The 26,143-nt window shown below is 38.6% G+C and overlaps 1 protein-coding gene across 6 annotated transcripts in view; it reads left to right on the forward strand.

Moving 5' to 3' along the window:
- Window positions 1-26,143, forward strand: part of CXADR (CXADR Ig-like cell adhesion molecule) — a 95,733-nt gene that overhangs the window by 65,358 nt on the left and 4,232 nt on the right. For 4 of the 6 annotated variants that reach the window (XM_070488723.1, XM_070488726.1, XM_070488727.1 and 1 more), the window contains 4 exons: window positions 5,335-5,490; window positions 6,438-6,560; window positions 7,369-7,507; window positions 8,611-12,898. In XM_070488723.1, the coding sequence (XP_070344824.1) occupies window positions 5,335-5,490; window positions 6,438-6,560; window positions 7,369-7,507; window positions 8,611-8,875 (683 nt within the window). In that variant the 3' untranslated portion in view covers window positions 8,876-12,898. Of the gene's footprint in view, window positions 1-5,334; window positions 5,491-6,437; window positions 6,561-7,368; window positions 7,508-8,610; window positions 12,899-26,143 lie in introns of those variants that run through there. The other 2 variants (XM_070488724.1, XM_070488725.1) reach the window with 1 other exon arrangement.

Consider the following 26,143-nt stretch of genomic DNA (forward strand, 5'->3'; position numbering starts at 1 on the left):
GGTATGAACACAAGTGAACCTGAGCAAGGAACCAGGAAAAGGAATACGGTCATGTTGGGAATTCTAGCTTTCTGTGTCTACATTCAGTAAGCGTGGAGTTACCTTTCTTTTTTATAAATGTGAAAGCAGGCAAAGTTTAATAACTTGTCTAAACTCCTATCCCAGACTCAGGCGTACCTGGGATTATAACTGACTCTGTATCTTCTTTTAACTCTGCTTTACAGAAAGCATTGAATTAAGATATATATGGAATTTAAACTGGTTCATGATGTACCAACCAGACTATACCTGGTTATCGGAATTATTTGTTGTGAAATCCCTGATGGGGGCAGGTACACCGGGAAGAATGCACTTGGTGTGTATTCCTGAAAGAGGCATGGACAAGCACAGTTTGTATGTGTGTGTGTGAGAGTGAGTAATCCCCTTGGAACAGATTCTGGATTGAATTTGCAGGTCCCGACTGAAGGGATCATTACAGCACAAGGCAGCACATGTCCCTGAAGGAATCCAGGTTGGACAATAGTGTTTGCACATAATGTGGCTAAGCACACTGGTGACAGCAGCCTTGATTGCTAGGCAGGAGGAATGTTCCTTTGATGTTAAACCTCACAACCTCAACTTCTAATTCCTCAGGATGGCGAAGTGAGAAGCATTGAACAGTAGCTCCTTTTGTTAGCTCTTCGGGGGATCACCATGGCCAAGGAAGCTGTGAATTCAAACCAGGGAGGGAGCAAGGGGCAAAGAGGGAGCAGGAGGAGAAAGGGGAAGTGATTGCTGAAGGGCAGCGGGGATGACTAATACTCTAGTCTGACGAGGCTTTCTCAAAGCCAGGGGAGAATTTCTTGTAGTTCTCTTTTCCATGTTTTCAGATGAGTCATGGCCCGCTCCTGGGAGAAAGCACTAGAATTTTCTCTTGAAAGTGACAGTTGGATGGAAACTTATCTGTTAGCTTTAGCTGAAAATTCTGCTTAGATAATCAGAAGGAAAGATACAATGACCTGCCCTCTAGGGGCACTGAGTGGTGGTCCAATGGAACTCTCCCTTGCTTTACTCTTGGAGGCTCTGCTATCCCTAATACCTTGATTTGTTAGTGGGAAATCTGGAGGAGATGCCACCATGGTGTTCACAGAGTAATGAGAGTTCACTTGAGCCCCGCGCGCTGTGTGGACATGAACTGGGATGACTCTTAGGTGCCTGTGTGTGAGGGTTGACTTAGCTTGCCCTATTGCCAGAGTCTGCCCTGCTCCTTCAGATACGCCCAAAGTGCGTATGGATGCAGCTCAATGAAGAAGCTGAAAGCAGATGATGATAACAAAGGGAATTAATAGAGGGTTAATATGGGCCACCTATCACCAGCGCCTTCCTCCAGAACTCCGAAAGGGCCTACTGTTGAAACCTTTTGGTATAAACAGACTGGGTGGTGGTCTTGAAGAGTTGTGCAAGCACAATTAATGGTTTCCTGGACGATGTGATGCACTCACAACGTGCCCATACCGCCAGAACTTGGTGGCAACAGTATGTGTGGTGGCTCAGTCAACACTGGCCCTAAGGGGCCTGAGGGATTTGCAAGTCATTGGTACAGGGCAGGGCTTCCCCCCCCCCCCCACTTTTTATTTTGAAATCTAGTTTTATAGAAAAGTTGCAAAAATACTAGAGTTCCTGAGAGTATATCCATCATCTAATTTCTAATAATATTAACATTTTACAAAAATGTAGTACACTTATCAAAAGCGAGAAATTAATGTTGGGACAATACTATTAATTAAACTATAGACCTATTTTGAATGTCGGTTTTCCACTAATGTCCTTTTTGTGCTGTGATTGCATTTACATCTTCTTAGTTTCCTCCAATTGTGCCAGTGATGTCATGTCTCATTGTGAATCATGATCATTTGGTTTATTTGATGGGTTTGTCCCCTATAAAATTATAATTTTTCTTTCTGTAATTAAAAAATATCTTGGGGGAGCCACTTTTGAGACTTTGCAAATATCTCGTTTCTCCTCGAACTTTTCCCCATTGATTTTTAGCATTCATGGATGGATTTTGCCTAGACTTGGGGTATTTTGAACCAAGCAGAAATAGCCTTCCTTGATGGATGACGTGATGATAAAAGTATATCCTGTCACAAATACGGATTTAGAGTGTGTTTCCTGTAGACTGAGGCAGGCCACTAGCATGGAGGGATTATGGTGCAATACATGTGTGGAGCACAGTCTTACTAAATGTTGAGACGTTGGCCAAGTACAAGTTGATGGTCATGTACCTTATCTAGGAAGGAGTATTGACTTGTTAATAATCATGAAGGCAGATGTTCTGAGGACAGTGGCCAAGTATCCTGAAGCCCAGACCAAAGAAACATTAGAGGACAAGGCTATCTGTGTTCCCTTTGTGGTTTATCTTTCTTTTGATCCAGCAAGAGTGCCATGGATTAAGAGTTAATTTTTTAGTGGTATAATGGTTGGGGGTTGGCATGTAAAATACGCTTTTTCTTCTCCCAGTGGAAGGCCTCTCCAAAGTGACATTCGGAAACCAGTGTTGGTAAAATCTTGTTCAATTGTGGATGGATGGAGTATGTTGAGATCTCAAACTCAGTGGGGCCCTGAATTTTCTGAACAGTCACTTAAGTAACTGCCCATTATTAGATACGTTCGCAATATGGTAAAGGGACATTTTCAGTAGAAAAGATGAACATTAGAATACTGTGTTACTAATAGATGTTTGATGTACAAATCATTGCTTTAATATCTCACTGCTGATTTGTTTAATAAAGGACTTATTGGTTGTTTGAAGAAATGAAGAACAGGCTCATTTTGTTAAAGACTCACAGGATGAAATAATTTGCAAAACTGATTTAAAAGTCCAATTGGTGTAGTCTCCAGGGCAATTAATCAATCTGAAAAAGAAACAGGTTCACTTAGGAAAATCAATAATGTGCTTTAATGCGTCTGTGGTTCTTATTAAAAAGTACAAGTAGTAACAGATGAAGGGGAGATATACAATCAAATTTAAGTATTATCAAGAAATATGTGAAGAAGTGTGATATGATAATTGACCACCTTAGTTAAAGATGGCCTCCTGGACATCACAGATCCTGTTGGCCAACTTTGGAAAACAGTGTGACAGTTTCTTGTTGAGGTAAATGTACCCTTACCGTATGTGACCCAGCAATTACCAAGAAAAAAGAAAAACATATACGAGTATTTACATGTGTTCAAGCAGAGTTGTTAATAACGCAAAACTGTAAAACCCGTTCACATTTATTTATAGTAGTGAAATAATGAAAGCCCATCCAGGACTGGAAGAATGAAGATCAGCTTAGACTAAAAAAGGAAAAAGCAGTCCTGCTGTTTATCAGGCTGGGAGGACAGATGTCCATGAGGCCAGCTGCAGGGTTTGGAGTGAACGTCGTTTCTCCCCAGCTCTTGGAGCAGCAGTGACTAGAGACTACTGCTGTCTCCCCAGTGTTGCCCCAACTCTGCACTGCTTATCCTTTCCTGGGGAGACTCGGCTGCTAAACGGCCCACGTCTCCAGTTTAACCCCTGCTTCTCCTAATCCCACCTCAGAAGCAGCAGCCAATTCAGGACTGATCTCCATTTCTCTTAGACTCTCCTCAGAATCCTTCAACATGAAATCAACGATTCAGAGATTTATGCACCCCTATCTTCATCGCATTATTCACAATAGCCAAGACAAGGAAGCAACCCAAGTGCCCATCAGTGGATGAATGGATAAAGATGATGTGGTATACATATATAATGGAATACTGGTCAGCCATAAAAAAAGACAAAATCGTGCCATTTGTGACATGGATGGGGCTTGAGGGTATTGTGTTAAGTGAAATAAGCCAGACAGAGAAAGACAAACAAAATATAATTTCACTCATATGTGGAAGATAATCAAACACATGGATGAGGAGAACAGATTAGTGGTTACCAGGGAGGAAGGGGGTGGGGGAGGGTGAAAGGGACACATTTGTCTGGTGACGGATAAAAACCAGACTTGGTGATGAGCATGATACAGTCTATGCAGAAACTGATATATAATAATGTACACCTGAATTACACATTATAAATCCATATGGCCTCAATAAAATAATTTTTAAAAAATCCTTCAAAATCCCTCCTCTCTTGTCCAGTGCCATTCCACAGCTCCTCATAGAGCCTTCCTCACTGCTTAATCTGGTTGTGACCGACTACACACCTATTCCTGTCCAGTTTAGCTAATTAGGCTTTAACAGGAACTCAAAAACTGGAGATAGTGTTCATCAATAGATGAATGAATAAGCAAATTTACGTTACAGTCAGTCAATGGAATACAACCCAGCAATAAAAAAGAATGAACTACCGATCAATCACATGGACTGATCTGAAAAGCCTTACAGTGAATAAAAGAAGCAAGACAAAAAAGTACACACTATATTAATTGATTTGTATGACTCTAGAAGAAGCAGACTATTCTGTAGCAATAGAAATCTGATCAGTGGCTGCCTGGGGCCAGGTTGTGGCGTGAGATGACTGCATCCCCATGAGGGAACTTGCTTGGGAGAGGATTAGATTGGTGCTTGCTGGGTATATGCAAATAGACATTTGTTAAAGTGGTCAACCCACACGATTAAAATGTATTAATTTTATTGTGTGTATATTATGCCTCACTGCAGTTCAGCAGAAGAGTATAAAACGCCACAGTGTTAATCCAATCTTGGGGTGAGTTGCAGATAACGGGAGTAGCAGCTGCTCTAAACAGGTTCCTAGACAGACCTAGAATATAACCTCAGGTTTACCTTTTTATAATGCTGCCCTGTATGGTCTTGGGTTACTGTACATGCAGAATGTTCATTGGTCTCTGCTGCAGGAAGCACATTGTCCCGGTTGTCAGTATTATTTATTATAAACCCCTGATTGGTGGGGTCACAGCACCCTGAGGGGTGTGACATGGCACTTACTCCCAGAGGGCTTCATGTCAAACACTGAGAAGAAAAATAGGAAGGAATGGAAGGAGAGAAGCTTCTTTGAGTCTGACGTGGCCCAGCCTGCATCGTCCTTCCTTTTTTGAGGTATGCCTCTTGGAATCGGGGGCACAGAGCTGCGCCTGAGATGCTGCCAGACCTGCTTATGAATGGCTGCTTGCCTGAACTTATTCTTGCCTGTTTTGTGTTGGATAAAGCTGAGTCAACTGGTGTTGACAACCTTTTGTAGTCTTGCAGTCTTGTTGACCCTGAACCCAGGACCACCTGATGATGAGCCAGTGGTTTGCAACATGCTTATGTTTCAGTAATCATCATAAACAAATTCCATTCTCTTGTATAAAGTTATAATTTATTTTCTTTTCTCAGTTAAGCCTTCAGGTACAAGATGTTACATTGATGGATCAGAAGAAATTGGAAGTGACTTTAAACTAAAATGTGAACCAAAAGAAGGTTCGCTTCCATTGCAATATGAATGGCAAAAAATGTCTGACCCGCAGAAGCTGCCCACCTCGTGGTTAGCAGGTACTGCTGATGATACACTTTGCAACATGTGTCCTTGATTTGGACTTAAATCTAGTAGTGTTGTGTATGTGTATGTATTTCTTAATTCCCAAATGCCTTCCCTTTTTTTATACAGAACAATTGGGATTCCATGGGAATTATTCAGCCTTTTATATAATGACAACTTAGTGTCATGTAGTATAGATGAAGAGATATTTGTATAATGATTTCACCATTTATAATTGGTTTCTTTGGTATATACTTTTTACTTGATGATAATACTGATGGAAAATGTTCACGATCATAAATTAGTAGTGGCTAAGTTATAAAAAGAGCTGGAACTTGAGTGCTTTGCCGAGATTCATGTTGAAGATTTGGTGCTTTACCCATGGTGTATCTGTAAAACGGAAAAAAACTCTTGTGTGACACTAACTACGAAGTTACAAATTGGTTAAATCTGACCACTCACCTTTTGTTATGATTGACCAGTTAGTCAAAGTGATTACCAAGCTCTACCCTCCCCACCCTGGTCTTAAGTAGGATTTCTCTCCACTTCTCTTTGTTTTTTTTAAATGAAGAGGTGAAACTATATGATCCCCTCTGACTTTCTTTTGTATGCTTCTTCCATCTACGGGGATGAAATAGGTTTTACAAATCCTCCTGCTGCACCCAAGGGCCTTTGTGGCATGGGGTATTTTCTGTGATCCATGTGGCTCTGCTTCGGCTGAGACTGTGCCTGGCTAAGCCCTCATGATTACTTTCGCCTTGCTACAGATGACCTGGAGGCACAATTGTTTGCCTTCTGGAGACATGCATATGTCTCACCGGCAGTTCGTTCTGCACCCAACTTCAGTCTGTCTCGCTTTTACCTGGATTGCCAAACTTAGTAGGATTTGCCTTTACTAAAAGCCAGCAAAACAATACTTTAAAAATGAGCTTTGCTCTTTTCCTCCGTTTTCTTCCCATAGAAATGACTTCATCTGTTATAAATGTAAAAAATGCCAGTACTGAGTATTCTGGGACATACAGCTGTACAGTCAGAAACAGAGTGGGCTCTGATCAGTGCCTGCTGTCCCTGGATGTCATCCCTCGTAAGTGTCTTCTTTCTGTCTGTTGTGATTATGTCGTTTTCGTTGCTTTTATATGGCCTCCTTTGGTTCAGGCAGCAACAGGGTATTGAGGAAAGGGGGTGCTAACTTTGAGCAGAGCACCCTGTGGTTTGATTATTAGCTTTCCTAAGTCATGGAAAGGAAAAAAAATACTACATTTTATTAATAAAACCTTCTTCATTATTGTAGTAACATTAAGAAGGGAAAAGTTATCAAATCAACTCTTTTGTTTTTTTTGAGGAAGATTAGCCCTGAACTAACATCTACTGCCAATCCTCTTCTTTTTGCTGAGGAAGACTGGCCCTAAGCTAACATCTGTGCCCATCTTCCCCTACTTTATATGTAGGATGCCTGCCACAGCATGGCTTGACAGGTGGTACATAGATCCGCACCCGGAATCCAAACCGGGGAACCGTGGGCTGCTGAAGCGGAGCGTTTGAACTTAACTGCTGCGCCACCAGGCCGGCCCCTCAAATCAACTCTTGCACCTTATTTAGCCGTTATGAGTACAAGCCATGTAGAACATTCTTACATGCCAACCAAGATGGCTGTGAATGTTAAAATCTTTTAGTCTGGTTTTATCATTTTTATGCTTGAAATAGATCACAAAGTTCAGAAGAAAGTTCTTGTAGTAGATTTCCCCCGGACCAAAAAAAGCTAATTAATTTTTCTTTGAAAGTTAATATATGCAATGAAATCAGTCTTGTCAGTGTGTATCTTTACCTTTAATATGAGTAAATACAGAATTATTTTTACTATTAATTATTTTCTTATTAACATCTTATTCTAGCTTCAAATAGAGCTGGAACAATTGCTGGGGCTATTATAGGAACTTTGTGTGCTCTGTTGGTCATTGGTTTTATCATCTTTTGCTGTCTCAAAAAGCGCAGAGAAGAAAAATATGAAAAGGAAGTTCATCATGATATCAGGTAAGTAAGTGACGCAAGAGTTGACTGATGTATACTAAATTTATTACGTCTCTCAAGCATTAGTCTCTTAATCATCTGAAGCATTTGTCCCTGTGAGGACTGCATAAAAGCTATAGCTCTTCCCCTCAACACATTTGAAAACTTTTACTTTCAATTTCAACTGTGCAGATCCAACCAACCTCCATTTTGCTCTGTGGCCCCCCACCCCTTTGGGACCCTCTTTTAAGAACCAGTGCAAAATGCTTATCTCAGGATTGTCTGCCTTCTCCCAGTAAAGTGCAGGCATGCAGTTTTCAAAAAATGGAGCAGATGTTAAGGTTTTAGGAAAAAAAAAAAAGACCTGCTTGTATCAAGTGACATAGGTAGTTTATAGAACTATTGGTAATGTGATTTTCGTTTTTCAAATATTCTAAGCCAGTAGATCTTAACTAGAAGCGCATATTGGATTATGGAGCTTGTGAACATAATAACATGACTTAAATAACACAGAGGAAATTGACATTTGGTAGGTGTCGGATGGGGTCTGGGCACTTGTATTTTTAAAACATACCAGAGGTAACTCAGATATTCTTTGTCACTGCTTGGTGTGAAAATTCTTATGCCTAAATTCCCAGTTTTTGCAAACTTAAATCTGCTAAGTTTTCAGCTAAGGTCTTATAGATAATTAACTTTCATAACAAAAAGGGCTTTTTTTCTTTTTCTTTCTTCCTTTTTTTTTGGTAGAAATATATCTGTAGGTGTTAACGCGTTATCATCTATAAGGTGTTACATGACTATAACTAGATTATCTTGATCACTGATACTAGAATATGAAGATATTTGAGGTTTATTCATTGTAAGACATTATAGAATCACAAATTTTTGTGAAAACCACATTCATTCTGTGTGAAGATACACTGTGTAGGTGATGCATTTGGGCCACATGCATGGTTCATGACATAGCACTTTATTGTGCTTGCTTTTTTTGTGCAACACACACTTTTATATACCTTATCCTTACGTAGAGGATCTTCCCTCACCCCTACTGGTGATTCACAGCTTACATACTTGTAGGTTTTTAGAAACTTGTTCTTTGAACTTGTGTTGGGATCTTTGCTTTCTAGGGAAGATGTGCCGCCTCCTAAGAGCCGTACGTCCACTGCCAGGAGCTACATCGGCAGCAATCACTCATCTCTGGGATCCATGTCCCCTTCCAACATGGAAGGGTATTCCAAGGCTCAGTACAACCAAGTACCAAGCGAAGACTTTGAACGTGCTCCTCAGAGTCCGACTCTCCCGCCTGCTAAGGTAGCTGCCCCTAATCTCAGTAGGATGGGAGCGGTGCCCGTGATGATTCCGGCACAGAGCAAGGACGGGTCTATAGTATAGAACCTCCGCGCCTTTCGTCTCTGCTCTCCACGTTTCTTCTCTTCTCTTGAAATATGAAAACCTATCCTGTTCTAAATTTTGCTACCAGCCTCATAATATATCAAAAAGAAGTTGACTGTAAGAGCTATACTTCCGAAGTTTTGTTTGGCTATATTGAAACAGTAAAGGCATTAAAGTCACTAAAGAGAAATCGACCACCTGAAAAAGATTTCCTTTAAGAGGTTGATTTTATAGGTTTCTAAATATCAATACTGAAGTAAGATGTAGCACTTTGAATATGAAATCATAGGCGAAGAGATTGGTGAACTCACATGCACCAAGTTGATACTTGAATCATCTGCAAGTGGTACTTTATAATTTCTGCCGTTATTTTTAGGATGCCTTTCTCAATTAATTTATGACCCAGTAGTCCCCCCGAAACTGGTAAAGGAACATTCATGGCAAAAATACTTATCTACGTTTTTGTTTGTTCTTGTTTTTGTAGCTTCTTTGAAAACTCTAAATGTGTTTAGAATATCTCGAATAACGTAGAAAACGCTGCAGTGTTCTAGAAATTACTAGTTTTGCTTCCAAGTCATTGATAAACCTTGGCCGTGAAATGATTTCTTAAGTATTTAATTGACAGACTGCTCCAGGCAGCAGGGACGTAGTCAGCTGTTTTGTTTGCTAAAATAAAGGAGCATCTATCAAATTTAGAAAATTTGCTCTCAGCCACACACAGTGATGACACTCGTGGTGAGTCGTGAGGGTGGATTTTGTGGATAAGTGGTCTGCTGCCTGGAGGCCTGCGGTGGTCTTCAGAACCGTGACCAGCCTGGTCAAGTGTGGAGTATTTCACAGTTCCCAACTAAATACTGGCTCTCCACCTTAGATGATATTTTTCTAATAAGAAAAAATTATAACTCATTTATTGTTTGACAGTTACAGATTGAAATTCGCTAATTATTGGTTCCAAGTTTTAAATGTTTTTTTTTTTTTTCCTGGTTCAATGTTTTGGTTTTCTTTTGCATTAGTGTTACATATTATATGTTCTCGAAACGTAATTCCTGAATTTACCCTCTTGAATGCGGTTCCTGGAGGATGTTTTCTTCATAGACTCAGAATGATAAAATACATTTTAAGCTAGTAAGTGTCCTCCATCACGTCTGTATTTCAGACTTGGGAGGATGTGCATTTGCTATTGTATGGCCAACATGTCTTTGTGTAGTTGCAGAAAATCAAGTTGAGCTTTGAGAAGTTTGAGTCTTAGTTTTGTGAAAGTGGTTTATTCTTAAGAAAGAAAGAAATGAAAGCAAACCGGAGTTCAAGCAATACTCCTAACTGCCAAATGTATTACATACTGTTTTAGTAGAAGAAAGTGAATTTATTGTATTTCCCTTAAGACTGTGAGGGAGTGTGGATATAGTAGAATGAGCCAACAGTTTCTTTATAGTAAATAAGGTCTGCAATAAATATTTCAGTAGCTCTAAAACCTTTTCCCTAGATTTTAGTAGGGAGTTGGTTTCTGTTGATCTCTTCGGGTGCTGTGGTGGTAAATGCTACATTATAAAGTAATGTTGGCATGAATTTATGACTAGGCAGAGTATTGTGTACACTTTTAATGGTAAATTTAAGCTGAATGTCTGTGTAAAGAGTTAGTGTATAGTTTTACATATTTGGAAGCATTTTTAAGTTTTAACCTTATGTAATATTGCTTTTATACTGGTGTTAACATTTTCATCTGTGCCTTTTGGGTATTTTATTATGAATTTCTGGTGCCTATGAGCTAGCTATCACCTGAAAGGTGCTTAGAGGTGAAGGTACTGTTCCTAAAAACGCATCACTGTGACTCCTTTCTATCCTCACGCTTTCAGTCTTGCCTCCTCTTTGTTCTTTTTGGGTGCAACTTAACTGATTGTGTTATCCATAAAGTTTGTAAAATTTCAACATCCCCAACACTCTGACTTTATAACAGTAGCAATCTTTGAATGCCAGATGTCTGGCCTGTTTTATATGAGTAACATTTATAAGATATTATAATAAGAATAAATAACAGATCACAAACTTTAATAATAAAAAATTTTTGGTCTTCCCTCTTCCTGATTTTCATATAATGATGCAGTCAATCTAAGTAGAAATTACTGTCAAAGGTGGGCATATGTAAGACTTTCGAGTCTAGGTTTGGCTGGAAGTGAATCAGAGTCTCTTCCAGAAGCGCTTTGAGTTCAGGTCAGTACCAACCACAGCCTGAGATATGCGTTTGCAAAAACTCAGTTGTGTGACCTGCAGAGACCTGTGGGACGTGACTGAGGTGAGAGGACAGAATTCAGTTTTAGGCCTCTGTCTTTAGCTACTCCACTGTAAACTTCAGTTAAACCAAAGGTCACACAGGGCTGATACTTGTCCAGTAATCCTCACTCATAGTTTCAATTGAGCCAGAGATCAAATATTTGTACCAGAATTGCTATTGGTAATGATGAAGCTATTCAACAAAAAATTGTTATTCAGGCATTTCCCTTAGCAAGCCAGACAACATCAGTCAAGGATGGCGCTGCATCCTCGAAGCAAAACCATTTGATTCCACTTTACACCTGCGAGACTTGACACCATCTTTTTGAGTTATGAGTTACTCAGAATAACTTGAAAAGAAATGATACTTGTAGAGGATGTAGTTCTGTGCTTTGAATATGTAGTTTACAGGTGTTCTTTTTCTTATTAGCAATCTCACTAATATTCCCCTGTTAGAAGGCCAGAAAAACCAGTCTCTTATTGATTATACTGACCAGTTATTCCAGGCAAACAACTTCCTTTACATTTGGGCTATCTGCTGTGGAGTTGGTACAATGGAAACAAAGCCTGAGGGTGTCTTAGGGGGAGGTTAATTCAAGAGACACAATTAGATTATGGATATGAAGAAATATCTGATTTTTATTACAAAGATAATTTTTTAAGATTGAGTTCTGGAAATTCAGAGCAAGTGAAGGGGCAGTAAACATTTTGATTAAATATAAAAATAACTCATTGCATGAAGTTGGACATCAAATTCTGTAATATATGGCTTCTTGAAATAACTGTTCTCTGTCTTTTCATGTGTGTGCAGCATGTGAATTTGAAATTATGTGAATGTGTAAAATTTTTTTCTAATCTCTGTTCATCTCCACAGTGTTTAGAGCTTTTCAGATGCCTTACTCCAGTGTGAACAGAAAAAGTCCGTATTTTATGTGGTTAATGCTTTGATGTGTCATGTAAGGAGTAGTTTGTAGAAAATGTTGGCACAATTTTAACTTTTTAGTGGCTTGTGACGTTATATATTATATATATGTACATATATCTTTATAATATTCCTGTGTTTAGTAGTATAAATGTTCTGGGCAAGTTTTCATATTTCAGATGCCTTTGGATCTTCTTGCAATAAAGGCAACATGTTCTGCAGTTGGATTTTTTACTTGTTTGCCTATTTTGACACTAAAATGGTTCATAACTGAGCACAAATTTTACTCATAAATGTTACAGAAGCAGGGAAGAATAATAAATAAATTTATGAATTGTGGTTCAGTTTATCTTATGGATGGTAACACCAGCAAATAATTTGCCTCATCTGGCCTCTTACTATTAATTAAAGTAAAGTTTTATAAAATACTCCATTTTGTAAGTTAGGAGTGTCGTGAATATCAGCTGGGTTTGGTTTTGGTCGTGATGACTAAAGGGTCCGATCCAGGAAGCTCGCTCTGTTTTCTGCTAACTTATTTAATGACACAAGTGTTAAGAGAACCACAATTCATTGATTCACTTATTCTCGTCCCTAACTGTGAATTTTTGTGATAAATACACTTGTACTACTGAGAAAAAATATTTTGACACCTCACATATACAGGTAGAGAACTGATAGTGTCAGTTTCAAAAATGATTTTGTATTTGAAGTTTCTGCTTAGGTATCCAATGGTGCAGATTTTGAAGTTTGTAAGAACAAAATTTGTTTAAAAAAACAAAAACTTGCTCTAGTTTTGTGACCTTGTGTACTTTTAAAATAAAATCAAGAAAGCAGTTTCCTGCCTCGTGGTGTGGCTTCATTGTGCCTTTAAAAAAATGTCTACTTTATAAGGCTTCAGTATGCTGTTCCTCCCTCCTTTCCGGAGTCAGGGTTTCCTTTACCCCTCTTTTTCATCCTTTGTTAAACAGAATAAAGATCAATCACACACCAATGAAAATATGCCAAACATCTTACATATATATGTTCCCCACTCCTGTGTATTTATATGGCAGATAGTATATAACATAATATAGTATTTGAGGTTGAAACCCTCAAAGTTCTCTGATCATTTCACAATTTACAGTATAAACTCAAAGAGTTTTTCAGATGCATTAAAAATGTGCATGTGGGGGCCAGCGCTGTGGCCACGCTGTTAAGTTCATGCGTTCTGCTTGTGCAGCCTGGGGTTCACCAGTTTGGATCCTGGGCATGGACCTAGCACTGCTCATTAAGCCGTGCTATGGTGGCATCCCACATAGAACTAGAATGACTTACAACTGGGATATGCAATTATGTACTACTGGGGCTTTGAGGAGAAAAAAAGTAAAAAGAGCGAGATTGGCAACAGATGTTGCTCAGGGCCAATCTTCCTCACCAAAAAGCATACCTTAAAAAAAAAAATGTGCCTGTGTATATGTATTAAATACATACACATCTAGTTATGGTTTAAAGCTGTTTTCATCGACTGTAAACTGATTTCAGATAAAAACAGGATGGGGTAATAATGCTTCTGTAAGTAGACATTTTGAGGAATATTTGTTTATACTATAATTTCTCAACCTTGGCACTTTTGGGCTACGAATCCTTTGTTGTGGGGGACTGTTCTGTGCATTATAGATGTTTAGTAGCTTCCCTGGCCTCGACTGACTAGATGCCAGTAGCACTCTCCCTCCCTCCCCCAGATATGACAACCCAAAATGTCTCCAAACATTGGGGTGGGGAGCAAAATCGCCGCCAGTTGACAATCATTCGTTTATACTTATGTGAAATTTCCTACTCAGGGGTTAAAAGGAGAAGAGCATAGGCCTTGGAGTCAGACATATTTGAATACCACTTATTACTAGATGCTTTCCTTAGCTTTAGTGTCCTCGTGCTTAAAATGGGGATGAAAATGCCTACATCACAGGGGATGCTGAAGGTTTTAAAGAAACAATTGATATAATAATGAAAATTCCTTGCATTTCTCCCTGGAAGCTGGGATGCTGAGAGTGATACATGGATTTTCAAAGAATCTAGATTACAATAAAATATGCTGAATGAAACTGCTGAGTATAATCTAATGCCTTTAATTCAGACCATATTTTAATCTTGCAGTTTTAAAGGCTAGATCATATTTCTGGTTAATTAAATACCAAATGATGATGAACACCGATGAAATTGAGATAAATTGAAAAGAATTGGTTATTAAATAAAATGGTCTCGTTTTAAGTCTAAGGCATAATCAAATGTAATTTCTAAATGCGAAAAAGGCAACAGGGCAAAGATCAGGATGCCAGTCCTAGGAACTCAGTTTTTCTTGCCTATATTTCTAAAGTATAAATCAAATATGATTGGTTGTCACTTAACTGATTTTTTAAAATTTGATAACTGTAGAAAAAAAAAGTCATAAGGTAACTGCAGAAAAAGAAGAATTTCTGGAGTTAATGAAGGACCAAGAAATCCATTTCTGTCTAGTTAACCAAGGGCTCGGTCCATGGTCAGTTTGCTTCTCGTTTCACTGCTGAGCTGTGAAAATTCTAACTCTAATGGAGAATGAGGGAGGTGGGAGAAGATACGGGAAATTACCGAGGTAAAGCCTGATATTAGTCCCCAAGGAAGTGCTGGAAGCTGTGGTCATCTTGACTTGTCTTTTCCTAAGTCACTGTCCCCAGTTCTAGGGGATTGGTTGTCTTAAAATGTAAATATGATCTTATTAAAAACCAGATGATCTTAACCTGTAAAAGGACTCTCACAGTCCATTCCATTTCTCTAGGGTTTACTTTCGCCACACCTCCAGGTGCGCCTTTATGCGATAGCAGGGGCCGTGGCTTCATGCTTTGTAAACATGCAGTTTCCTCAGGCAGAGAGCCCCTCCTTGTTTACCTGCCCAGTGCATATTTGCACTGCCAGTTGTAACCTCAAACGCTGTCTCCCTCGAGTCATTTTTCGTGATTCACACCCCTGCCTTTTATTCACAAGCTAAAGTGAAGGTGTGTCTGGGCCCTCAACATTGCCTGTACAGGTCTTTTATGGCCCCAAACCTTTCCATTCTATTTAACATGCTTAGTATGCCCCCATTACAAGTTTGAAGCTGGCTTATTCACCCTTAGCCTCAGTGCCTAACTCTGACTTTTATATTGCTGAGTAAGTGCTAAACAAATTTTTAGAATAGAAACCATGGGCACTGAGGGCAAGTATGCATTTGTTAAGTATGTGTCAGATGTTCTGCAAGACAACTGGCCTGGTCTTTTCCAAAAAGGCAGTGTCAAGAGAAAAAGGGTGAGTGCGTGTGTGTGGTGAGGGCAGAGTCTGCACATGGCTTAAAAAGTTACCTTGCACAAATACAGAATGAGGAGACCTGACTCAGTAGGAGCCACCACAAAGCAAACCTAATTATTATAAAAACCTGGAGAAGTGGAGAAGACTTGTAGAATAAGTTTCTAAAACCCTGCTCAGAGATGCTAACTGAGCAGGTGGGGGTGAAGTCAGTGACTGTCTTCTCTCCCAGGTTATTTCAATGATCAACCAATGGTGGGGACCTCTGAATTGTTTAGGAAACCCCTTGCAGATGACTGGTTTCCATGCTAAGTCACTAATGGTACAATATTTTTTCTTGGGCTTCACAAACTTGCAGAAGTATTTGAGTACACCTTTAGTGAGGCCAAAAAACTTACATGCTTAAATATCGTTGCCTAATGTTGGTATGCTAATAATATTTCTTGGTATCAGAGTTTAGGGAGACTGACTTAGATAACTAAAACATTTCTTAGAAGATTGTAATGAAAAAAAGGAACAGTATTATGTCAGTTATTTTCATCTTTTTAAATGGTTAGTCGTCTGAAATGATGAGTCGTTTACAGTTAATTGTGTGTGCAGTTGTATTCGTTTGCTAGCACTGCCGTCACAAAGTGCCGCAGACTGGGCAGCTTAAGGAATAGGAATTTACTGTCTCTCAGTTCTGGAGGCTGGAAGTCTGAGATTGAGATGTTGGCACCGTGGGTGGGTTCCTTCTGAGGGCTGTGAGGGAAGGATCTGCTCCAGGTCTTATTCCTTGGTTTGTGGATGACCATCTTCTCCGTCTCTTCACATCACCTTCCCTCTGTGTGTCTGGCCCTGTGTGCTAATTTTCCTTTCTTATAAGGACACCAGTCAGATTAGGGCCCACCCTAATGATCTCATTTTAACTAACTGTGTGTTCAAGGACCCTGTTTCCCTCTAACATCACATTCTGAGGTACTGGGGATGAGGACTGCGACATAGCAATTTTGGGGCACAGAATTCAACCCATGAGAGTAATGATGATCGGAAATTATGAAAAAAGACTAATAGTGAAAGTTGATGTGGAACACGTGATGCCCAGAAAGTTTAATTTTTAGTGGTTTAATAAAGATATGAGCATCTAAATAACTGTGCCAACATCGTTATTTCATAGTTCCTAGTCTTTCCCATCCTCCTCCCCAGGAGTGTACCATCTTTATGTCAAATACGGAGTCACCATAACACACTGTTAACCTCACATCTGCTTGTCAAGTGAAAAAAGTAGTTGACGGAATGGTTATGCATTTGTATTTTCTTATGAATCTTGCGGACAAGATGAAACTATTTTTCCACAGAGTTTTAAAAGTAGTTCTGTATTTTAAATCCTAAATTTTTATGGATCTGAAATTTTTTAATGTTTCAGATATAACGCATGTGACATAGAATGAAATGTAAATCACCCTCTCATGCATGTTTCTCAGTTTGTCCCCAGTTCTCTTCAAGAGGCATAGCTGTTTTTTTAAATTTTGCTAGTCTTTGAATAGGTAATCTAAATATACAGGGCACAAAATTCATAAGGTGTAAGAGTAAATAGTGAGACGTTTGGTCATTTTCTTTTTTTTTTTTTTGAGGAATGTTAGCCCTGAGCTACCTGCTGCCAGTCCTCCTCTTTTTGCTGAGGAAGACTGGCCCTGAACGAACATCCGTGCCCATCTTCCTGCATTCTATATGTGGGATGCCTGCCACTGCATGGCTTGCCAAGCGGTGCCGTGTCCGCACCCAGGATCCGAACCGGCAAACCTTGGGCTGCCAAAGTGGAACGTGCGCACTTAACCGCTGTGCCACCTGGCCAGCCCTGATCAGTTTCTTATTTATCCTTCCAGAAACGCTCCATACATATACAAGCACTTTGTGTGTGTTTGTGAGTTTATCCTGAATATTTATCTTGAGAAGTAAATAGTGAATAGATTGGTCATGGGGGGTGAGGGGATATTAAGTGTTTGATTGGAGCAACTGAAAAATTATGACGTTGGGCTGGGAAAGATGGAGAAGCAAACTTGAAAGTGGAAATAGAGTCCTGTCTCTATTAGAATCTAGGCAAGAGGATATTAGGCAGGTGGATCACAAACCCAGACCTAAGTAGAAAACTCTGGGCTGGAGACAAAAATGTGCCATCATAAGCACAGAGACAGATTTTCAAGGTAAGAACAGATGAAATCATCATGGCAGAGAATGCAGAGAGAAAGGTGGAGCTGGAGCCCTGATTCTTTGAATGCTTGGAAGTTAAGCTAAGGAGTTCCGTTTTGAACATGTTGAGTTTGGAAAGTTGATTAGATATGTAAATGGAGGTGTTGATGGATATGTGTGTCTAGAGTGTGAGAGGGGCTGGACTGGAGATGGGAGGTTGGGGGTCAGCAGCATGTGAATGTTCAAGATTATTAAGGAAGTGATGTAGATAAAGACAAGTCACTAAACTCTGGGCACCTCACTTAAATAGGAAGTAGGAAAATGAAGGGGAGAAAATACGTTTATATAAATGGTTGATCTTGTGGGGGCCCAAGGCTGCCAGCCAGTGGAGAGAGTATTCCCAGCAACTCCATCTGCTGGGGCACCTCTTGGGAAGGCTTGTCTAGTATTCTGAAGAGTTCTATTTCTCAAATTTGGATTTTTATTGTGTGGGGCACTGCTGCTTTGAGAGGGGAGAAAAATGCCCATTGGAATCGTTGATTGAGCAAATTCTATTTGGGTATTAAGTGCAATAAGTGTGTGTGGGTCACCCCTTCATCAGTACTTCCGACAGGGCAACACCATGAGATGAGTTCGGGAGACTGTCTGCTGGGTTCTATCTGGATGGACTTAGACACACCTCTCAACCTCTATGCTCCTTTTTCTTGCCAATAAAATGGGGATAATAGTACGAACCTCACAGAACTGTTCTGGGATTGATAAATTAATACATGTCAAGCAGTTAGGTTGGCACCTGGTCAGTGCTCTGTAAGTAAGCATCTTGCCATCATCATCGTTACTGTATTCTAATAGTGATACTTAGCTCATCTCTTATTAATATAGGTAAGGTAACTATATGCGGTTTTCCCAAGACAGAGCTTTCTTATGCCTGCTATCTTACTGTAATTACGAACAGCAATAAACCTTTAGCTTTCAAGTGTCTCAGATTAGCCAATAAGATCTAGTTACCCTACCTTTGGGGTTTACAGAGAAGTCTGGAAGTAGAGTCTTGGTGATATGTATGAATGAAGAAAGGAAATGGCTGTACTCACCTCTGTCACGGTTCAATCAAAAGCAGTACCAATACAGTTACATATAATTAAATTTCCATTATGTTTAGATTATCCCCAAAAGTCTAGGACACGCACCACCAGTACCACGGTAATGTGTGGGATCGTTCCATGAGTTATATAGAAATAACTTACCAGTAATGGGAAACAGTGAAGAAATTTCCGTCTCTACAAGCCAGAATGTGTTTAACTCATTGCATAATCCAAATTTGATTTTCATCTGACTTGATGGTGGAATATTTTGAAAAAAACTGTTTCCTTGTTAAGACAGCATTGTAACAATAAGTGAATTTAAAAATATTTCACCCAAATGACACTGCTACCAAAACCTTTCTGTTCTATTTCTCTTCTAGTATATTTACGTATATACGTTATTTTTTCCTACTTGATATTCTATCAAGGTACACATCTTACCTGTTGTTAGAAGTATTTATATATATCCATTTTAATAGTTACATGGTTTCATTAAGTTGATGTTCCACGATTCATTATTTTCTTAGTTTTGGACCTAGAGATTATTTCCAATATTCTGTCATAAGTAATACTGCATTCCTAGAGGTTTTTTCCCCAATCTTTTGAAGAACTTCACAGCACAGATATTACAACGATGGGTTGTTAGGACACTAAGTTGTGGGATTTAAGTGAAACCACTGTTGAGTTGTTTCTTACACCTCAGATCATTTCACAAGCTACTTTTTGAGGATGCAGTGATTTCTAGACAACAATTTGAGGAACCTGGTAAGGGCAAAAAGTGAACTTCTGGTCTTTTTAAGCCAAAGGCATATGTAGGTTAATTGTACAAAAGAGGGTGAGATCACTTAGGAAGTGTGTAGAATGAGAAAAGGACCCGAGTCAGCGCCCTGGGGCACAAAAGACCAAAAAAGAAAACACTTTTGGGAATGAAGTCTTTCACGATGACAGACCAGTGCTGGTGGAATGGCGGGGCTAACCCTTAGTTCAGTGTTTGAAGCATGAATGAGGTCTAAGGAAGTAGAAATACAGTTAGCATTTAAAACAGCAACTGGCTCAGACAGTCTTATACAGAGTCCAAATAATATAAAAGATGAAATGGTTATTGCTTGTCTCTCCGTTGTCTCTCCACCTCCGGCCTCCACTAGATCCCACTGGCTGCTGAGACGTCTGATTTGTAAGACCCAATCTGAAAACCATAATAGACCATCCTTTCAATGTTCTTGGCCATGAAGGAAGGAGAAAGCCAGAGAACACAGTTACTACAGTCGGGCAAAGTTTAGCTTGTGAGGATGGGAGAGACTTGAGAATAATAAATGTAGGCTGTGCAGAAGGGGCCTGGAAAGAGGAAGGAGCCAGAAAGGAATGTGATGGGATAAACTTGAGGGCAAGGAGAACATTTTCTCCAGAGATTGAGGTGGGAAAGTGTTGAGGCTGGGAGCAGATTTAATAAGTTTGTGGCTGTACAGATGGGATGTAATTAGCTGATCTCACTTTTCTCCATGAAGTAGAGGTGAGGTCACATCTTGGGAGGGTTGGAGATGGGTAGCTAGGAGGTAAGGGGACTAAGGGAAGAGGTGACATTTAGGAAATTTTGGGTGAAGAATGGGAGAGAGAAGAGGTTAAGCACACAGAAAAGGAACCCCTAATGGTCCTGAGTGCACAGATGAGCTTTGGACCATGAATGCGTTATGCGTAGCCCCATTTAGGGTCTGGTACTGTAGCTAAAAGTGCTCAATAAAAGCATGTTTGTATGAATTTATGATTTGTCTCATTTCTGTTGCTTTTATAAAAAGAAACCATCTTTCCCATTCATTTACTGCTGCTTATAGAGGTCTTGGAAGCATCTAACCTCAGGATGACATGAAGAGGTGACAGACCACTTCAGAAGGAAATAAGAATCTACCTGATTACGGAAGCAAATAGATGGCCGTTTCTCTACAATTACCTATGTTCTAGACAAGAGTTCATTAAAACTCCCACTTCCAGATTAATTTTCTTAGAACATTTACGTCCACTCTCTTGCTCAAGAGTTTTCCTGGACAACCTCTAACTTAAAGTTCAAACTCTAGCCTGGCTTTACACTTTCACAACTGGCCCTCCACTACCATGCTTACTCTGTGCTTACTTACACTTGCATATACATGTATGATTTTCCAAAAAAAAGTTTTATGCACACTTTTTAAAAAAATTAAACAAATCCTCTCAGATCATTCTGTATCTATCATCTATGTATCGGTCTACCTATCTAAAACAACCTTGTTTTCAAAACTGTATATTATTATATGAAAGGGATACACTAATTTATTTAACCAGTTTCCAACTGATGGCCATTTAACTTGACCTCATCTTTTTGATATGAGTAAAATTACAAGCAGTTTGTCTATACATCATTTTGCATAAATGTGTCTATCTCTTGAAGGTAGGAGAGGTGCTGAGTAAAGGATATTTTTAAAGCTATTATTAAAATCCCTTCTTAAGAAGGTGTAGCAGCTTCTGCTTGCAGTGGATGAGAGTGCTTATTTCCCCCCCCAAATCCCACCAATACTTGGATCCAACTTTTTGATCTTTCCCGATCTCTGAGAAAATTATCTCATGGTTTAAAATTCTATTTGTTCAATTGAGCATCTTTGCCTATGTTTAAAAGCCATTTTTTTTTTGAGAACTGTGTTCATATGCTTTGCCCATTTTCCCTTTGTTAATACCATTCTAATTTGGAGGAGCTTTTAAGTATTGATAAAATTAGCCCTTTGTGATATGAAATGCAACTGTTTTTTGCCAGGTTATGCTTTTTCTTTGACTGTTTATGATCTTTTCTCTGACCCTGTAATCCCAATCCTTCTGAAACCATCCTGGTTCAGCCTGACTTCTCCCTCCTTGAAATTGTACCCTTAGGGGAAGTTGAGGGTCACCTGTCTTCACATGTTTGTCTCCTCTCCCTAAGCAGATGTTGGACTTCTCAAAGGCGGAGCATCTTTCCATCTAAATGCACAACACACACAGATTCTCAGTCCTCTTTGTTGGTGATAATTGCAGCAGCTCTGGCCTATGTTCATATCAGGGCATTGCCACATGTATCCCCATCAGTGTGTTTTGTCTTAATTTATTTTGGTTTCTTCAAGTTTCTGGAGTTTTTGCCCAGAGCAGTTTTATGGAATCAGCACAATCTAATGAAGAAAATGAGTTATCTCTCACTTGCAAAGATGTGTCTAGGTCACATGTTAGGACAGCTGTCACACACTATTCCAAGTTGAATGTTGGCTGCTGGCGCTGGGCTCTTTTAATGTTGCTAAGTAGGACGTTTTTCCTCTCACGTAGTCCCAGAACTGTCAACAGTGAGAACACTTCTGGGGAACAGTAAAATGACCTTGCAGTTCTGAGAGGAGACTGATAGAGAAGATACTAATGACTGTGACTTGCAACCTGTTGGAAAACCACAGTCCTCCAACATTCAGCCTCCACCAGTCTTTTGACCTACTGACAAGGAGGGGACATTTTATATATTTATACAAACAGAACACAAAGTAAAATTAAATAATTACATGGAAGGAAATGTACTCTCTGCCCTGCCAACTAAAAGATGCTATCTGCTATGCCTAGGACAAGCTACAGATGCACTATATAGCAGCCAACAGGGCTTTATGAACACGTTTATGTAGGTTTGAACTTTTTGTGATACTATAGGCAAAAGATTTGTGATATAGTTAAGTGAAGAAAATTTATGTAGCAGTTCAAATTTTGTAAAAACAAAACAAAAAAACCCCACAAAATATGTACAGGCTATGTTATCTAGTTCAATATCATTTTAGGAAAAAATCAAGATCCAGAAAGATTTTGATTTAACGGCCACATACTTAGGAACAAAATCCAGGTCGTCTGATTCCCACTCTAGTATTTTCTAGGAACATTGTGTCCCTGGCAGTCCCAGCCCTGAGAGAACTACGTAGACAAAAGGAAAGAAGGGAAGAGTCAGTGTGTGGTTCCCTCCCCTCTCTCTCCCCTCCCAGCGACACCAGCCAGGGAGGCCAGTGAAAGGAGGGACGACTCTGGCCCGACCAGTGCCCTCTCTTCGTCTCCTAAATGTGGTCTCCGATGCCCAGGGCACGCTTAACATCCACAGCTGCACTCTCCCGATGCCCATGGTGGCCTGGCAGGTGTATGGTTGACAAGAGTCCACTTTGGTCCTAAGCCTGTGTATGCTTCTTATCTCACAATTACATAATTTAAATTACGATTGATATATAATGCATGTAGCTTATGGAGAAAAGAAACAGGTAACTTCTAGCAATAGACCTATATTTTAAGAAAAATTCTTAACTCTACACCAAGAATTTGGTGACAAGTATACTGATATGTTAAACATTTAAAATGTTTAAAGGATATATTATTTTTAATGGTTTCTTGCTTAAACTTTTGATTGGCACTCCTAATTGTTCAGGGAAGAGGGATTTTACTGTACCCTGCATGCCAAAGCCCTACGTCAGATCCTTTAACTTTTGTGTATTTCTTTCCAGATTTCACAGTATCAAGCATCACAAATGGTATTTTCAAAGTTATTTACCAAAGGATCGTGTTAGCTATCAACATCAGGTTTTAAATATGGCCTCTTATCACGGGGCAACATTAGGAAACATGAAATTGTCAGATTTCACTTAGCAATAACTCAGATGACAAAAGTGAATTTTACATTTTTCATGTTCCAGCCACTGTACACAAAGTTCAAAAATTTTAAATACATTTTCATTTTATTTTACGTAAATTTTATTTCACTTCTTTAGAAATGTTTGATGGATATCTATCTATAAGATGCAAAAACAATGTTTTTTCCATTTAGTAAAACAAATAACGACACTGGCTGTTTTTCTGTTGAGTTTTACAGCTTTACCTATTAATTTAATTCTAAAACGTTTACTGTCTATATATATACTTCCCATGTGCGAATTCAAAAAGTTGGCAGTTCTGTTACAAGATCAACTTGTCCGTTTCTGGACTTGAAAGGAATACTCTCATCCCCCGACCCCAACAAAGGTGGTATATATTTAGATACACGATTTAAAAGACATTTCCAAAAGAGACCTGTAGCTTAATATCTAATGATAAAGATCGGTTAATTCAATTAAGGCACATACATATGAATACCATGAAACTATTAAAAAGTTTGTTTTAGAACACAAATCAGTGACATAAGAAAATGTTTGTTTTCCAATTGTATGACTATAAAGTGAATATATTTCATATCATAACACAACAGTATAGGAGTAGATAAAGTAAAAGCTCCCTCTTTTAAATATTGTCCATCCACTAAAATATTAACAATGGTTATCTCTGCTGGAGGGATTACAGGTGATTTTAATCTTCTCTCTCTATGCTTTTAGGTATTTTTTCTCCTAAATGGATATTACTTTTATTAACAGAAAAATAATTCTAATAAGGAACCATTTTGTTGTATCTAACCACTATGGCATGTGTAATTAACATTCCCCATCCCCAATGGCAGTTTCTACATGTAGCTCCACAGAAGAAGCAGCGGTTTAAACTATAACCACTAACGCTTTTCATGGAGAAGGGAGATGAGTATTTGCAAATACAACCTTTAGCTTGGAAGCTGGAAAAAGAGTATCTGATGCCCTCTTGTGGCCAGTAATTTTTGCAAGGTGATTTATTCCTTTTCACTGAAATCCAGTCTAAGCCAAGAAAATTGTACCAAAATACCTATTCAATTGCTTTCTAACTGACAAAAGATACTACTCACACACTATTATTAACAGTTTAGTCTATCTTTCCAACCCTCTATCTAGCCCCTAAAATCTTGTGTCTTGGAGTCACACTGCCTGGGTTTGAAGTTTTAGGTCACCTGGGGCGACTTATGGGAAGACTCTGAGAATCAGCTTCCTCATTTGTAAGGTGAGGATAAACAAAACACACACAAGTTTATCATCGAAAGAAAAGAACTTCTAGTACCTGTCAAATGGAATTCCATTTTGCTAAATAAAATGCTTTATACATGTACGCATATATATGAACTATAATGGTTAACATTATCCTGTGATAAATCTGGGTAGGTTCTATTATTCTCATTTTTTGTTCCTATTTTCACCCTTCACACACCTTACGTAAACATAAAATTTAGTGAGCATTTGATATTTGCCAGGTACTAGAGTGTTTTTCATGAATCATCTACTTCATTCTATGATAAACCTATTAAGGTGTATTGTTGTCCTCACTTTTTGCACCCATCTTCACCCCCCACGATATGGTGGGCATCTTTCCACGTCAGGAGACACAGATCATGCTTTTATTGGCCTCATGCTCTTACATAGTATGAATGAATTATAATCTTTTATTATGGCAAATAATGCACCAACTGTACATTAGTTTTTATGGATCTGCAAAAGTATTTTTATAATAAAGTTATCTTCTACATACATATCTCCTAGATATATATAGATATACAGAATTTGAGTTGCTAGGTAAGAGAATACACACTAAAAAGTTTTTTGACATTGTCAAATTGCCTTCTAACAAAGAATGCAAGCCACAATCTTTTCAATGTCTGTCAATTTGTTAGGTGAAAAACGGTATTTCATCGTTTTAATTTATATATTTCCCTTATCATTAGCATGCCATTAGCAAATCTTTTAATTTGTTTTTAGCCATTTGTATTTCTTTATGTTTATTTGGCTCTGCTAAATAATTTAGTTATACGTAGAAGCTTTTTGTATGTTGAGAATATTCATTTTCCTTTAAACATTTTGTGGAAATTTTCTCCCTCCTTGGAGTTTGTTTTTTAACTTGATGCCTTTTGATATACAGTTCAGACTTTTTTTCCATTTCAAACTGCCAATCTTTCTGTCATCGTGGGGAAAATTTTCCTAAGCTAAAGTTTCTAATTGCCTCTTTCGCTTTTATCCACTCAGTACTGTATATTTTCATAATTTACATTTTATCTTTAATCTATCCGGAATTTTTTATGGTTTAATTAGGAATTAAACTTTTAAAAAATGCATAGGCAAATAGTTCACTATTAATTCCTTATTAGCGAATTATTTTCAATTTGAAAAACGACATTCACTGTACATTAAATGTCTGTATATAATAACGTTTCTGGTTCTGCACTTGTAATTGTTTCATTGGTGTATTAGTTCACTCATATATTATACTTTAGAGTACATACTGATAAATCACGTAAAAGGAAGAACATCCCCGTCCATAGTTCTTTTAAAAAAATTCTTGGTTACTGAAAATTATTCTTCCATGTAAACTTAAAATCAGGTTTTCAAGTTCTATTAAAATTTCACTGGGATTTTAATTATGATTTATATTGACTTTAATATTAATCTGAAGTGTTTATAATACTGAGTCAATTTAGAAATACGGTATTTTCTTCTACTCAGTTCTTTGTGTCTTTCGGCAAATTTTTATAAATTTTTATCCTTTACATGACTCATTTCTTTCTGTTGTTAAACTTGAATATTTCCAGGTATTTAATACTTTCTTAATAATAGGGATTTCTCTCCCACAAAGTACTATTTTAAA

The sequence above is a fragment of the Equus asinus genome, chromosome 18 (genome assembly GCF_041296235.1).
Source record: "Equus asinus isolate D_3611 breed Donkey chromosome 18, EquAss-T2T_v2, whole genome shotgun sequence".
Classification (NCBI taxonomy): Eukaryota; Metazoa; Chordata; class Mammalia; order Perissodactyla; family Equidae; genus Equus; species Equus asinus.